Source organism: Monomorium pharaonis, chromosome 9 (genome assembly GCF_013373865.1).
Source record: "Monomorium pharaonis isolate MP-MQ-018 chromosome 9, ASM1337386v2, whole genome shotgun sequence".
Taxonomy (NCBI): domain Eukaryota; kingdom Metazoa; phylum Arthropoda; class Insecta; order Hymenoptera; family Formicidae; genus Monomorium; species Monomorium pharaonis.
This window is the reverse complement of record NC_050475.1, coordinates 314,956-332,231: the sequence shown is the minus strand read 5'-3', so window position 1 is coordinate 332,231 and position 17,276 is coordinate 314,956. Positions and strand designations below refer to the sequence as shown.

The window sequence follows — 17,276 nt, the reverse complement described above, 5'->3', positions numbered from 1 at the left end:
CCGCCTCTCGCGAGAGTGGGAGGAAGAAGCGGAGGAGGAAAGTAAAGAAGACGAACAGAGAAAAAGAGAAAGAGAGAGGAAGGGAGAGAAGGAGAGAGAAACCGAGAGACGAGCCGGCCAACTTCTCTCACCCGGTTTGGGCCCGGCTTGGCCTTCCATGGAGTCAGCCTAGACGCGATTCTCATCTCGCACGCTGGTCCACCACGAAACCACGCACGATGGTCTCTCTTTTTCGGCCGCTTCCTCTTCTTCTTGTTCCTCTTGATCGGCATACTGCCCTCTCTTCCTCCCTTCCATCCCCTTTCTCATCATTTCGTCTCCCTTTACCTTCTTTTGCTCGTCGTGATCGAAGGCGAGAAGAACCGAAACGGCGATACTCTTCCCTCCTCTCCTCTCCTCTTTCCCCAGTCGGTCGCGATTTATTAGACGAGCTAATTAATAGGCCGCCTCGGAGTATCTGCGCGTACGTTCTCTCGTGTGCGCGCGCGTGTTCGCAGAAATCGAATCGGCGATTGCGATTTATTGCCGCGCGCGAAAGATTCACGATTCCACGGGCGGTTTCGGCGCAAGCTCCGGTCCTCCCACTTACGGTTTTCGGCGTTGGAAAAGGAGAGGCGGATTTTGTGATAGTTCCGAGCGAAATCTAGAAACTGCTCGTCGCGATTATACAGCATTGAGAGTCTTGCGTTTCCGGCTGGTAGTCCCTGATGCACCGAGGTGTGCGTTGAGTAAACCATTAAACGAGAAACGAGTGGTTTTTGCCGCATTAAGTCCTTCTGGGAAGTCAAAAGCTCACGAAAATAATTATTGAAAAGCGCAATCATGTTATAGTAATCCTGTTTCCCATTAGTAATCGTATTTACATTATGTCATTTAACAATATATACGCCGTATGATTTTTTAATAAAATCTTTATTATCTGTTTCAAGCAATTTTCATTAAAAAGTACAACAGAATGTATATATGTGTCTATTGGTATTGCTAAATATGTACGTAATTATACCAATTTAGATTTTATTTTCTAAATATGTACTTAAAATTTATGACTCTTGATATTTGTCGGTTTCCAGATATTTTTTCGATTAAATTTTAAAAATAGTCAAGAAACTTAACAGATTAAATCTATTAAATGGATTCCTGCATATGCTAATAAGATTAATATTTCTTCGCAAAAATTAAACGTAGTCAATCGCACAATGTTGCGAAATTAAAAAATATTTTATGCCAACATGCTATGGTATTTTTGTTTGAACAAGACTCAGAATTATGAATCGATTTTTGCAAATTGTTGTGCGGAGACCGAATGCTAATTCAACGCACGATCAAAATTCATGCTGGTTAAATTTGTTGAAAAAAAGAACCATCAGCTCGAGCTGTCGTGTCAATTACCGCGAATCTGATAAGTTATTCTGACGCACACGTCCTTTTTTCCTAGATTCTAATTTAAAACTGTTCACATTTACATCAGGATTTCATTCATTATGAGAAGAATTTCTGTTCAACGTATTCACTTTTCGGAGTGTTTTGTTTATCTTACCTCCTCATTATCTTATCTTAAAAAAGCAAGAATGCATTACCGAATGTACGAAGAGGAATAAAAAATAAAATAAATCTCCGAGGAAAGATTAGGTCGGGCGCGTGCGAACAGAAACTTTGACAAGCTGAGAACACGTTGGGAGCAGGTAGGGAAATCATCGAGCTATTATGTGCTTTACGATATGTATATTTAAAACCACAAACGGAGCATCCATCGGACGGAACGCGGGATTTCGAGCGGAACACTTTTCGAGAGGCGAACCCACGCGAACTAACTTCGCGTTTCCGGCCGTCCCAGCCTCTCGCCTCTCGACGCTGTCTTCAAACTCGTGTCACGAGTAGTGAGTCGCACGCTGTTGCAATTTAGCGTGAAGTCTAACGTGGCGTTCGCACCGACGGCGACGCAGCGAGCGTCGTGCTTCACCGATTCCTTCCTCGCGTTCGATGGACCTTGAAGATCCTTCTTGCTCCCCTCGTTCTTCGTCCTCCTCCTGCCATTCTCATACGCCTCTTCCTCCGCTCGCTTTTCGTCCTCCCGCTCCTTTTCCTTTTTCTCCTCTTCCTCCTCTTCCTCCTCCTCCTCCTCCTCCTCCTTCTCTTCTTCCACTGAACTCTCATCGTCTCCGACTTTGCATCCCGACCGACCGTGATACTTCATCGCGATCCGAATGGCGTGAGTCACTTCCGGGCTCGGAGTGCACGGCGGAGTACTACACGTGACCTCCGTCTTCCTGCGAATGTCTATTCGTAGATCCTTCGGAGCTGTCTCGGAGCATATGCATTCGTCGCCGGTGTCTTGCGGTCTGCTCTGTCCGTCGCGGCTCGGCCCTGAAATTCGATATTGCCATCCGAGAATTTCGAGATTTGCTTGGTCGCTTCCTCCAAAGCTGGCCCCTCGCACGCCAGTCGGAAAAATTTCGACAAATCTCCACGGAATCGCGAAAGGTGCCGACGGTGATTTCAAGGTCCGTTTTACGGCGATCCTGCGACGCGCGACCCTGAAATCCGATCTCGAGCTCTCGCCTAGGATCGATATTTAGGAGTAAACGAGCTGTAGATGCTCCGAAAGACCTCTCACGGAGTAAGTCGACCGGAGACGGATAAAAAAAAAGACCAACGTCTCGTCATGGGTAAAATGAGCAAAAAAGTGATAATTAAATGTAAAGCTGATAAATGCGAAAATGTGCGAACGTTTTACAGTGTTCTTCGTCACATTCTTATAATCCGCGAACACGATCAATTCCTCCAAGGACAATTAAGTCACAGTGAATCAACTGATTTGAAGGTGATATTACACTTGATTTAATCTGAAAATTCCTGATCTTGTTCTAAAGATTCCGAGCATGGAAATAGGGGTTGCATTGCGAAATATATCTGCATCTAGAAGGCTGCAACCCTATTTTCTTTTACGTAACGCGTGGCATATTATATACGTCTTTCTAGTTACTTTAATGAATATGTGAGTCGAATTTACTTTTAGCAGGAATTTGATAAAATTTATCATTAAAAATTTTTAGAATGATATATTAATATAAAATCATTGTTATTTTTTAAATGCCCACACACACACAACAGTTATCTTATTCTAAAGAAAAGATACATAATCTAACCTTCGATAATGTTTCTCGTGCATTCTTCGAGAGTGTCAGGCGCTCTCGAGCATTCCAATGACCCGCTATTTTTTTTGCGACGGCTTTTCCGGGACACGTCATGTCTTCCCGTGCGGATTTCCTTTTCCGTATCTTTTCCGATCTCCGTGACCCTCCTCAAAAATTCGTCTAAGATATCATCCTTGTCTTCCACAAGCTCACTGGACTTGTCACGTCTTGAACGCGCGTTCGCTTGGGACTCTATCAGGGGTATCGGCGATTCCGGAAGCTCCAAAGACACTATTGTTAAAAAAGCCGGACTCTCTTTTCGAATCCTTTCCACCCAAGATCTGTAGCTAGATACATAAATTAAATAGTAAAAAGGTTGAAGATAGATAAATGATTTAAATGTATTAAGAATAATGACGCATGTTCTCTAATAATATATCATTTTAATTAAACACTACACTTTTTTTAAATTTAAATATATCACGTGCCCAAGACGGATATACTTAGTTCCATTGCTTTTCATATTTAAGAAACTTGGTTCTATGAAATTGAGTGGACGATCAGAAATGTAACGTTCAAGATTGAAAGGTTTCGATGGCAGCATAAGGTATTGAAGATAAAACGCTATCGTCTAAAATTCGCAAAGAAATAAAAGTGAAGACATGTCTTTCGTGAGACGGCGAGCGAAGGGCCGCAGGGCTCGTGTCACGACAAAGTTAGCAACACTTCTCGCTTCGTTCACTTTGTAATGATCGCTCGCCACGATGATTGCACGTGGATATGGCGCAGAAAGGGCTCGTAACGACAACGAGAAAGGGTACTCGCCCTCCGCGACTTCAGACAACTGGATAACTAGATGTGATTGCAGAGCCTGGAGGGCACGACGCTTCAAAGAGGAAATGCCGAGAAGAAGGATGTAAACGTGAACAAGAAGAAACAAGACGAATCTCTCGGTGGAAGAAACGGGCGAAAGTGAAATGTGAAGGGAATCGGAACTACTCAGAGATAAGACGAAAAGATAAAAGGCACATAAAACTTATAATAGGGGAAAAAGAGATTATACTATAAAATATTTGAATATACAAACTCTATTAAGAAAGATAGGAAAAAAATAAAAGTGAATACGAGAGGGAAAAAAGATGCAAAGTTATTGAAGTGAGAAACATTTGGAAGTGAAAAGGGGGACAAACGGAAGTGAATGGGAAAAGAAAGGGAGGAGTTTGAGAAGAAATTGGAGTGAATAAATGAAAAACGAGAAGAGCAAGGTCGAGAAAGAAATTTGAATGCACGAGGAAGAAGTCGGGAGAAAATATGCAAGAAGAAGAGGAAGGCCTTGAACTTCGAAAACGAAGGCGCAAGAACGGCCGAAGAAAAAGATTAAAAGGGAGATGAAGCGGAGAACTGGTTGAAAGAAAGGAGGTCTCGAGAAGATTACGACCTTGAACCGCAAGCTGAACAAGAAGAGGGGATGAAAAAATATAGCGAGAGCAAAAAGGCGGGCGATGCGCGATGGAGAATGAAGCGCGGGAAGAGCTCGAGGGGAAAAATAATACCCTGGACACCGAAAATAATCATGGCGAGAGATGATTCGGTAAATTTATCAGTGCGGCGCGTTGTTGTCCTTTTTCTTATGTTCCGTCCGTTCAGAAAAAGATAAATATCGCGACTACAAATAAACCATAATGAAAATATAATTTAGTCTTCTCGACTAAATTTCATTGAGGATAAATATTAACATGAAATCTACATGGATTTCTGTATGGGGAAAAAAATAGGAATGTGAATAAAAACAACGAACGGAGTAATATTGGAGATAACAATGGCAAAAAATAGAAAGTTAATTAAAAGAAACGACGATGCCTTCTTTAAGAAAACATAATTAGTAAGCGTTCGATCCAGTAGTAATTTATGTCACATCATCGAATATATATACATATCTTCATTAACAAACGTTTAATTTCACATAATATTTCGAGATTCTTTCCGATCAGAAATCTAATTAAGGTTTTTATGTATATAAACGTATAAAACAACCGCGCATTCTTACTTTTATCCTATTACCAAAGCAGTTGGGACACCGCGTTCGTAAGAACACCTTCGATAACACCATGAGCGAGAATTCAAAAGACTTGACGTGATCTGCGATCTACAGCTGCTCCAGATTACTGAATTGAGCAACAGCTCTAATTGCCGAGAGGGCAAAGAGCGTGTTCCATGAGGCGTAGCCTCGGTCGCCGCTTGGAAAGACTTCCAGGGAAAGGAAGGAGAAGGCACGCAGATCAAAGGGAATGCAGGCGGAACGTGGGAGGATTCGGCGGCGGCGACGAGGGGCCGTTTCGCGGGAAACGAGAGCACGTTCCAAAGTCGTAATAAATCCGGTAACATTGCCCGGATCTCGCGGTGGAGGTCAGGTTCGCCGCGTTACGGGGGAAGATCGAAGATGCTGGAAGGACGGCGCGAGGGGGGGGGGGGGGGAAGGAGATCAAACGTCGATGATAATGACGTACCGATACCGCTCGTATTTTAATGCGAGAACCGCTTTAATCACGTTATGGTGCCGGTACACGGCGATCGCCCGTGAGGCTTTATTAAGTCGCAGCAGCGATCGTCCGTCCGACGGACCGACCGTTAAATTTTAGTACGTTTAATTACGGGGTCCTAGTGAGAGTGTTCATCGTGAGTAGCGTACTCCGCTAGACCTCGACTTGCGCCTCGGGAAGTTCGACCTCTTTAGCGCAGCTATGTTAATTCGTATAAACGCGATCGAAGTTGATCCTTCAATAACCAGGACTGATTAGTTATCTCTTTTGCTTTACGTCCTAGTGGATTGTCAGGCGTATGGTGTACGTAAGACACTAAGAGGGAAGAATATGAGAAGAATTATTTTACTGAAATAGGTTTCTTTTTTTAATTTCTTCATTGTCCTATAAATGGAAAATTAAATCCAGGCACGACGTCAATGATATGTTAAAGCACGTTCTCCGCTAAATATAGACGAAACCTACGAAAATTCTTCGAAACCAGTTCTCGATGGCTTAATTGCCGGTTTTGTATTATATGGTATAGGCGGTGTGGAGGAGCTGCAGGTGCAGAGATCTAACTTGTCAATCATCGCCCGCGAACTCTGATCGCGACTCGCTAGCCGGGCCGGGCTGTAAATTTGTCGACGGAGAACTCTACGATCTCCAGTCTTCGCTCCGGTACCTCGAAGATCCTCGCGCCAAGCGGACGCAGCCGCTACGAGGATGACAGATATGGCGCGCCGGGGAGGGCGACCTTGAACCGGACGGTTCCCTCCTCCTGGGGTCCTCGAGCGTTAGGCGCCGAATGTAGAGTCCTGGCACCTCCTCCGCAAGGTGATGTCTTCTCCTGTACGAAGCCACAGTGACTAGCCCAGTCGATTCTCACCATCGATCATCCCTCTTCTTTTTATCCGCGGTAACGACGAGCTCCGAACTTGCAGGCCCAGACGAGCGACCTTGAACCGCGGCTGCGCTGTATTTTTTCTCGGACGAGCGCTCGGACGCGATCTTCGCGCGGCATCTTCATCGAGCGAGCTTGACCCTCCGCCGGCCTCGTCGTTTGTCACTGCCGTTTCATCCTGGAAGTAATTGAGCAAATTTTGAACCGGCTGGATTAGGAGTAATAATCGAATCATATCGTGATTTTTACTCGTTTAGAAATTTCTACATACATTGCGACCAGTTAATCGAAACAATAAGTTTTTCAGATTCAAATTTTATTCTTGAAAAATAGCAAATACCTAAAGATTAAAATTGGTATCTTGAAATGTATGTAAAAATATTTCACATTGTTTCTTTATTTGTAAAAACACTGTTGGTTGGCTTAATTATTGGGAATGTTTAATTTTAGATTTTACATGCGTATTGCTGTCCGCTTCGATTTTAAATTGTTAAATTAAATTTGTGAGTTTTAAAGCATTACCGCTTTTTGTAGCGAATAATAATATACAACAGACTGCAATATAATTAGCATAATTTCTATGAAATCGTTTCAAAAAAGTGAAATGATATGATGTTAAAAAAAAGAAAGATGAAAGAGAGCCGAACGAGAGAGAAACGAATGTAGAACGCGCAAGATGAAGAAAGAAGGAAGAGTTAACTGTCCCCTTCCAGTCAGTCAGTCAGTCAGTCAGTCAGTCAGTCAGTCAGTCAGTTAGGGCCCCGCGGCAAGTAGCTGACAGTCGTGTGAGCGAAAACTAATCTATTCCACACCTCGATTACGTTGCCGACCGCGGGAATTAAAATTCAGAATAGCCTGCTAAACAACGCTTTTAATGCTGTCCGATTCTTAATGCGGACCGATCCTGAGGCTGACGAAGGGGCCCGGTCACCATCACCACCTCCCGGCCGACACGTCGGCGGACCACCCGCTAATCCAAAACGATTCGCAATCGGCACAGATCTCACGAGATACGATTGACGAATGCGCATAATTAATTGGCGCTTCGAGCCTGTTTCCAGAGTCAAGGAATACCTGATTATCTTACGTCACATAAATGATTATTATCGTTTTACGAATTGCATAATTATATTTGTGTTGCATCGTACACCGTACATTATTCCTCTGCATCCTTAAACTATGATATATATACGCTACAACAATAATTTACCTCAGTTGTACAAACAGTTTACAACTGAATTATTCATAATCAAAGCTGAACGCTAAAGGTGCTCATATTTTTATATTAGGAGGCCCTTGTAGATTCAATATCCTAGGTTCTCTAGAAATAACCGACGTCGATATATTCACGTTTGACTATATTTCTACTATATTTCATGCAATATAACATAACGCTCTAAATAAGGGGATGTCGCAGAAGTATTTACGAGGTGCGCAATTTATGATCGAGCGAAGGCGCAGCGGGCGACCGAGAGAGAGAGAGAGAGAGAGAGAGAGAAACTGGAACCGTCCTCGCGAGAAAGTGCCGTGCCACAGCGATCTCGTGTCTAATCGAACGAAATAATCGAGTCCGGGTAACCCGAGCCTCTCGACGGAATCCGTCAGTCCGCGCTCCGCTCGATTAGCGTGGCGAATCGATAATGAGCGCGTTTCAATTTTAATAGTCGTCAAGTTTGTTATCCAGTCGTCGAGTGTAGAAGGCGAGGCCCCGCGGGACCCCGCGTTTCGCGTTTCGACCGAAAGGGGAGGAGAGCAAAAGGACATAAACGCGCGCGCGAGAGAGACTCCTCCCCGCGATTCCGCTCGGCGCGCGTAACTCGATCTACACGAACACCTACGAAATCAAATTATACTGCCCGGACACGCCGTGAATTTTAATCGGCGGCCTAATCTGGCCGGATCGCCCCGCTGCATACCTCGATACGTACGATCGTATATCGATCATATATTTTCGCGATCATAGGCCCGCATTCTTACCGCCCGGTTAGCGCTAAACGCAACCATCTGACTCTCTCATCTCGCTGTGCGAGCCGGCGATTTTCGTGTATAGGCAAAATGAAATTCCGAAAGCGGACGGCCAAGCGAAACGAGCACGCGTTTGAAAGTTGCCCCGATCGTTCCGCTTCTTATTAAAATGAACCTCGTGCAGGATGTTCGTTACAATCTAATCCTCCCTAAGAAGGAGGACGTGGCGTATGTTTCTTTCGTAATTTGAAGATACGATTGCTTCGCGTCGTTCTAGAACTTCATCGTTCTAGAACGTTTTAACGACACTAGAGAATTGTTCTCCAAATTGATACTCCTCCACCTACGGACTTGGCGTTCGGCGCACTCGAGGTGCGCGTCGTGGGTGGACCGAGACACCAGAAACCGGCGCGTAATAAGAAACAAAGAGGCGCGCGGAGGAGGCGAAAGACACACCGGTAGGCGAAATAAAGAAGAAGAAGAAGAAAAAGCGCGCGCGCGGGGAGAAAGATGCTGATCTCTTCGCGGAATATGTTTACGTTAAAGGCGAGCCCGGGTGGAAAAAAAGGACGGGACGAACCGCAAACTGCTTAACGAGTTCCGCGCTCCCCCGCGTCGTCTTTTCGCCCTTCTACACGAGCTGCTGCTGCTGCTGTTACGGTGTACGCATGCACGCACACGTCCATGTACAACCGCGGTAGCGATGGAGAGGTTTGTCTTACGGGTATTTACCTTGTCCTTCGAGCAAACGCGAAATAAAAGCCAGGCTCCCAGTTAGGAAGGGTCTGCGGGAGAGACAAAAAAAAAATTAGATCTCGAATGAGCAAAAACGATGTTCATCATTATAAATATTAGAAATAACAAGGGGGAGAACGTTGTAGAAACATTGTAAAATTTCCAGAATAAGGATACATCAATTTTCTAGGATGATTAGTTGGTTCATTTGCGAAGCTTTACTGAATATTACATCGTCTAGTTATATCGTTTATGATTATGATAATCAAAAAATGGCAGAAAAAGAACTGAATCTTCGAGATAACTCGCGAGAGTATCGGCGCCATTGCTACGTCGCGATCTCTCACGACCACCTGGACACATGCACTCACACGAACAAGAAAGAGAGAGAGAGAGACAACTGGGCACGCTGTTACGAGAACGTCGTGTACGACCCCCGGGCGAATTTTAATTTTCACGAGCACGGCGCCCGTGTATTGTCATTAGACGGTCCTCGGACGGAGGATCGGACCAGGGTGGCAGAGGGTGAGAGGGAAAAGGAGGGCTGCGAGGCGGAAAGTCAAGCCACGAGTTATGGCGGGGGTGGGAGGCCACGGTGTTATTAGATTTCTTGCAAATTACTCGCGCGTCCCATTAACGAGTCCCATCTGTCTGGATTACCCGGACGGCTCGGGCGAGCCTCGCGATTTAAAGCGCTCCCCCCCCCCCTCCCCGCTGCCCACTTTCTTTCTTCTCTTCTCACCGTCACCACCGCTTTCCCTCCTCCGTCTGCACGCCTATAACTTCCGTTCATGCGAAGAAACGGGCTAGACGGGGCAATCAAATTGATATTCGTTAGGAAAGAACACAGGCGTAGTCCCCCTCAGGAGCGAGCGGAGGGAGGAGCGGGATTAATCAATTGATGGATAGTTCGACGGGGATTTTATGCTTTGAAGGTTAAAACGATCTCACACTTCGCGGGTATAATTTCCTTACCCTCGCGATATTGATATATACCGAGGTTTAACGGCGAGTGCGACGTACTTTATCCTTAATCGTTATGCTTAGAAGATAAATACGAGTATCCCGCGCTCGAAGCGAACGGTTTGACTCGTAGTAATGAACGCGCAATGGAAGATTGATTTTGCACGGCGAAAGAATGAGGGGACGAGGCGAATACGGAGTGTACGCACCGGACAATGAATCTACAGCGGCCGGCAGCGGCATTAGGCGGTCCACGTAGCCGAATTAAATCAGTCCCAGAAGCCGTGGTGTGTGCGCGCGAAGGACCACCCAGGCGATCGTGAGGTCCGCGATATCGTATCGATCTTCACCGTGACCCGAAGAAGGGCGCGAGGACGAGGGGAAAAAAAGAGAGGGAGCGAGAAAGAGGAAAGCGAAGACGCGAGGGGAGGGAGGAGGGGTGGGCAGGGAAAAACAAGGCAATTTCCGAAAGGAAACACGTGAAATCGATAGTCAAGCGACTTCGCCTATGCCCTCGGGAATTTTACGACTTTCTGCCGCGCGTGGAAAAGTCACGACCACGCGAAACCTCCCTCCGTTCGCGCGGCGAAAACGGTCGGGAAAAATACGGCCGGAAGGAAAGAGGAAGGTAGGGAAAGAAAAGGGAAAGGCGGATGTAAGGGGATAGCGGAGGCGAGATTGGAAAACCGAGATGGCTCGAAGTTAGAACTTCCGCGGGCGAAACGTCACGATATCGCGCGCCCTTTCGAGTTCGCGCGTGGGAGGTCAAACTTACCTGGACGCCGACTACAAATTTACTCATTAAGTACATTATATTACGTAGCCAAGTATTTTTTTAAGTATGAATTTCTTTTGTAATTGCCTGTAAATAAAAATAAAGGCCTCCTCGTCAAAAGGAGTCACGCAAACGGGTTAGGCGGCGAAGGTGGTGAATACGGCATAATGCGTCAAATCGCCGTGCGGTTCCTAATTCCGCGAATGCGGAAATTCGTAGTCCGCTGCGCACACAGCATTAGCAGCGGTGCTAAGCCAAACACGCTAAGTCCGGTAACGCACGCAATTTATACGCTCCCCTGAAACGTCGTGTCGTGCTCTGGGGTGATGCTCCGCGGTTTCGTTTGTATGCAACTCGCCTCGCACACGTTGCGATGCTTCATTTTAGAAACGTAAAATTAACTTTCCTCTCTCTCGTCCTCTCTCTCTTTCTTTCTCTCTTTCTCTCCGCTGGAGAAAGCCACGAAAAGTGGAAAATGCTCATTTAAGCGAAAAAGCAGACAACATTGTATAAATTATGAAACAATGCAACGTGAAATATCATTACGTTCTTATGGCAGTTCTTTTTTTCGGTTCTGAAAATTTCTCGTGACTTCAAAGCCTAGTTTACGCGCAACTTGTATATGTATACGTGTTTTTTTTTTTTGCCGATTTTTGCTCACATCCAACGCTTTGTTCCTTTTCGATTATAACTTTAGATAGATATTATAATGTACCGTTTCGTCCTAATCGATCTCGTCCGGCACTAAGCACACGATTTCGACGGTGCTCAGCACGATAGGATTCCGGAATTTCGAAATCCCCGGTGCGGCTCCCGAATCTGCCGGGCATGGTTTATTTATCGAGACCAAAGGACCACCTCGATCGGGATCCACAAGGCGGCGATCGCCGGTCGAGAGAAGGAAAGCAAGAAAGAGAATGAGAGAGACGACGATCTTACACGCTGTTGTCCGTCCCGCGTGAACTTAGGCGTCGCGCCGACCATGTAATTTTGATTCGCTGTTCCGCGAAACTCGCCGGTAATTGAGCAAATTGGCAATCCTGCCAATCAATCGCTAAATATCAAGGATAGCGCGATCGTTCTCGCGTGTGTCCGCTCACTCATACTCGCGCGAGTTTCGCGCGCGCTGCCGATCGCTCCTGTCATCCTCTTGCCCAGCAGGCTCTCCTCTCCCGACGTTTAACGTCCAATCGAGAGATTTCCGGGAAATAAAAAGGCGGCTGCGACGGCATCTTACGCAACGCGATTTGTCTCGATATTCGATGGCGGCGCTCGCCTTCACCAGCCGCTTTTGTTTCGTCCGCCACCGCCAGTCTATTTCGTAAAACAGGATACGCCGGTAAATGGCGGTAAGAAATAGTGCTATATCTTGAAGTGATAGATGTGGAAATTATAAGAAGAATTGTTATACACTTTGATATTTTGCAAATTGAAAGGAAAATTTTGTAAGTAAATTATTTTATTAATTTATGAACAAGTCAACAACTAGAAAAAAAGATATTTTAATAAATGGCTTGTTCCGCTTCATCTTTTTTATCTTCATTAAATTGACAGTGGATTTCACAAATCATTCTTGTAAAATAAGATGCATAAAATAGAGAAAATAATTTATTACTTTCGTAAACTTTTTTTCTGAAAATAATTATATTGTAAATTTTTTTTTAAGAATCTCTTAAGGATATCAATAAAAAATTAATTTACGAAAGATATACTTAAAAGATAATTTATGTATCTTTTGTATAGATTCGTTCAGAAATTAGTAAACTCTCGCTTGGCACCGCTGATTTCGTCACGTTTAATATATCTATTTATTTTTAATTTATTTCGGCACCCGTTTACTTTGACGAATTCGCGAATTTTAGAAAGAAACGCCCCTTGGCGTCGCGTTACAACATCCGAAAATCGAATTGTAAGGGAACGATCAACTTCAGAGAGTCTGAAGTCGCTTTTGAAAGGAGAGACTCTTGTAGACTGTTCCATCGTTGCTGCGCGAGACGCGCATTTCTTTGTATTCGAGAGGAACGAGACAAAAAATTGCCACGAAATACACGACGATGCTGCTGCATCGAAAATGATAGGATTAAAATTTCTCGGTTTAGTGAACGCAGCCGATCGCATTAACTTCCTCAATGCCACGTCTTGTTTGCGAGTGCGGTCGATTGATTGTCACGTTTCTTTATTTGACGTAACAATGGTTTTGAATAAACACTTTGGTAGCGTAACAAAAAGTAATATAGCGTATCCCCTTCCTTTTTTTTTTCTTTGGATCCGCCAGTTTTTGTCGCTCAATAATTATAGAACTCGCGGCAGCCGTTGAAGCCCGTTTTCGAGAGCCGCTGGTTTTTTTTTTTCATCATGATCAACAGTATCGCTGACAATGTAGAAATCATCAATAACGTCGAACGGTAGACTCGACGTTTTTTCGCACTAACGACATGTAAAAAAAAAAAAGAGAAACGAAAAGAGCCACCAGGAATCGATCCAATCACGCAGACTATGTTGCGCAGATCGATGACTTGCACGATGCAGATAAAGTCATAATGCAACAGAACGTTCGGCTATTTCGCCCTTGTTTTACGAATAGCTGCATCCAACAGCCGCAATAACAGATGACTCGACGAAACTTTTGTGTTAAAGGAATATACTAACGTATTAATTGTACGGCAAGCACGACGTCTGCTGATTCTTACATCGGGACCAATGGAGGAGTGCATGGAAAAATTTATAAATTGAAACTACTATTATACCACTGTACAATATTGTAATAAATTTCGTATTAACATTGCTCTGTATTTTCTAATAAAATAAAATAAATTTATTTAAAACCTATATATGACGCTATGATTAATTGTTTCCTACAATCATCAAATCTGTCTTTTCTTTAAAATCAATAACTTAGAACGTATCACCGGAGGGCGTTACATACCGACGTGATCCATTCGTCTCTTCGTCGTTCCCCCAGCAGAAGACACTTTTTTTTTTTCGATTCAGTCAGCTACGCGCTTTTATTAACTTTTATTGGTTTTTCGTTGTCGACAGGTCAATGTCGACAGTTGATTGACGTATCGGACGGCTCCGACGAGAGCGACATCGGCGCACGATAGGTTTACGCACCTCAACATCGATAGAACCGGAGACGTAGAAACCGGTGCACGAGATCAGTCAAAAAATGAGGGTTGCTTCGCGAGTCACGTCTGAGCACGGACTGGCGTGCTCGGCCTTCGGCGTGCGGCCACCCTCGCTCGGGCTCGGTATTATCGAATGGTCTCTGTGTGCACACACCTGCCCGGCACATTTCGATATACCTATATATCCTGCTTGTATACACGACCACTGCCGCGCGCGAACCCGCGAAAGATTGACAAGGCAACCCTTAGACTCGCCCATTTGTGAAACTCCGCGCAGTTTAAGAATTTAATGAAATTACACGTGTAACTGGTTCGCTCGCTCTCCAATTTAGTGAACCGCACGCGCCGAGGAATTTCTCATTTAGAGTCTCGCCGATAATAAAGTGTAGATCCACGTAACTCGTTCTTTATCAACGACGAACGTTTATTCCCAGTCGATTCGTTCGCGAGAAACATTCAATTGTGAGTTTATTACCCACAGCTCTTAGTGATACTTCAATTGAGAGATTGTCACGTCGCCTGGAGGTTCGCGGATCATTTGCCGGCGGTGCCTTCCGTGTTGGCGGCCGTAAAACATAGCCGCGACATCACGAAACCCGGCCTGACTTCCCGGCCTCCCCTCGTCACCCGGCAGCGGGATAATAATTAGCAGAAATTAGGGGTGCAGGGAAAGGACGCGCGCGCGCGCGCGCGCATCCTACAGCGGACCCTGTAAACTTTCGGCAATAATTTACGGGGCTTTTAGCGACTCTGGCAGGAAGCAAGCCGCTACCTTAAGACTCACGAAGCCAGGCTTTTCCCAAATTGCATTGAGTCGTCGCACGATAGCCCTTTAACGTTCCAGAATTAGCTCTGCATTATTCATGACACCGTGATTTTTGCTCGTCAACGATCCTCGACGTCCAATCCCGGATCCGTTCCGTCTGAACCGTGCGGCGAGAAGTGCAACTTAAAAAAAAAAATTAAATCAAACCTAATATATAGACTTAGAGAGAAATAGAAAAACTGACGTTTTCTATTTCAATAAATGAAAAGAAATAATTGTCTCTTCATTTTTGGGGCGAGAGATTAATACCTATCGTTCAAATGGTCGTCGATGTATTTTTGTTTTGTATTTTTCTACAGATGCCATGCAATGTGCTTTAAAATGAAAAACATTACGTGCGTTAAAGAGGCTGAAATTTGTCAGTTCTTTGTAGAGATTCGCAACTTGCGCGTACGCACGTGAGCGGGTCTCGTGTTCGCGAAGCGAAGGTCCCTGTACTGCTGTCTGCCACCGCATTATATATGTCCGTATACACGATATTATGATACCCCGGGCCCCCGGTAGACGTTGTTATGCCGAGATACCGAGAGGGTAACTACTACCGTGCCTCGTGTTCCGCGTTTTTAGAACGCGGCGTTCTCGAATACGCTGAAACACGAGTCGCGTGAGACGCCTTTCCCTCTTTTCAATTCGATCGGTTAATTATAATCGCGCGAGTGAGGGTCGGCGATGTTACTGTCGGAATGTCCGAGATGAGCCAGGAGAGAGAGGAGTGATTATGGCGCGTGTAATTGCGAAACTGAAGAAAATTAACGCCGACGTGCGGTGTACGTTCCGCGGCGGAAACGGACTTAATTCGTCTTACTCTGTATGCGGTTGTTGATGAATTAAATGAGCATAATGATAGCGTGAGAAAAAGTTCGACTTGTAAAATCTCTCGTATCTCTTTACAGAAACTAATTCACTGCCAACGTTTAATTTAATGTATTACACAAGAATTTAATATAAGCCACGGTTAGAATGTTATACACGATCCGTTTTTTTTTCTTTGCTTGTAATTTAAAACAGTCGTTGAGGGAATCAAGTTTCAAAAAAATCTCGATTGCTCAAAAATAGATATTATCTCAGCCGTCCGTCCTTTATTACTCGTTATAAATATGAAGGATAGAGGTAATGCGGAGATAGGGAAGCGTGATAGAGGTCTCGGTTAGCGGCTCTTATCATCGATCGCGCCGCAAAGTTGAGCCGCGAAATGAGCTAAATGAGATCGATATAGCTAACGCCGGGCAATCTACGTGCTGCCAAGTGGCGCGATTCGCGCGATAATTGCTTGCGAACTGGCGAACCTTACCTCCCTTTCACCCGTCTTCCCCCGGCCGCCCGGCTCATTCGGAGCAGCGGCTTTTCGCTCACCCATCACTCACGCGCTCGTTCGCGACTGCTCGTTCTACTGACAATCCGAGCCCTCAAGAACCAGAGCCTGGCACGAAGAGCTCCATAACCCAAATCGCTTTCTTCTGAAGCACAGTTTGCTAACACGTCCGCGCGGATCCTTCTTGTCCCGACGTGCTGAACGGAAACTTCGCCTCGACAACAATCGATAATACCTAACGAACCGACGTAGTCAGTCAGTTTACTTAACTTGAAAGCAACAACAGTACTACACAGGTTTTAAAAGCTATGGAAATTCTATTGCAGATTCTTTAGCTTGAAACAATCTAATATTCCCTCTTCCTTTCTTCATTCTTGTCGAATACAACAAATGATCGTAATAGTACAATCTCAATTAATACTAGTGTCTCAATTACTACCGCTTTTCTCAATTGTACTATTTACATGAAAGGTATGAGAGTGTTAGCCATTAAAAATCTTTTAATGTTAGACTGTCGTACAAACATGAGTAAATACGTGACAGTATTAAGCACACGAGCAATAAATAGTTATATTTTTATTTTCTTTTATTATCATTAAATTGTCGCCTTCATTTTGTGTATATGAAAATTTTTACTTAAATAATATATATTTTAAGAAATTACGCAAAAATAAGCATATCAACTGTCATCACCAAGTGCACAATTAACAACAATTAAGCCACGTCACTTGCTATTTTTTTCTGGGAATTTTCTGTTGTTTCTACGAATCTCGAAGATCTGGGGGACTTCCGAAGATCCCTATTCTTTTCTGGTAACCGCCAAGTCCCTCTCGAAAATGAGAGATTCGTCTAACACGGTTATAGGTCGTTAAATAGCTGTAATCGGCCCTCGCTATCTCATCGTAAATCACGGAAACGACAGCCGACCGGCTGTCATTTCCGACGAGCTCGCGAGTCCGTCGCCCGCGCTTCGTGCGAGTCGCGTGCTCGCCGATCGTAACGACGAGCGAAACGT

General features: G+C 44.7%; 1 protein-coding gene across 1 annotated transcript; it reads right to left on the bottom strand.

Annotated features, from left to right (window-relative positions):
* Positions 1–894: 894 nt before the first annotated feature.
* On the bottom strand, positions 895–6,792 carry LOC114255702 (inner centromere protein). The gene is made up of 4 exons (XM_028195043.2): positions 6,648–6,792; positions 6,339–6,537; positions 3,147–3,481; positions 895–2,364 (listed from the first exon to the last, which is right to left on the bottom strand). Exons 1-4 carry the CDS (start codon positions 6,790–6,792, stop codon positions 1,808–1,810), a joined length of 1,236 nt encoding a protein of 411 aa, XP_028050844.1. The 3' UTR covers positions 895–1,807.
* Between the last annotated feature and the right edge of the window lie 10,484 nt (positions 6,793–17,276).

What these genes read in the sequence shown, in the direction of transcription:
- LOC114255702 (XM_028195043.2), bottom strand. Translation starts at nt 6,792, where the DNA reads ATGATTCGATTATTACTCCTAATCCAGCCGGTTCAAAATTTGCTCAAT. An exon ending in AAGATCGCGTCCGAGCGCTC is followed by an intron (nt 6,538 to 6,647) that starts GTCCGAGAAAAA and finishes ATCGATGGTGAG; the next exon opens with AATCGACTGGGCTAGTCACT. An exon ending in TTGGCGCGAGGATCTTCGAG is followed by an intron (nt 3,482 to 6,338) that starts GTACCGGAGCGA and finishes TTATGTATCTAG; the next exon opens with CTACAGATCTTGGGTGGAAA.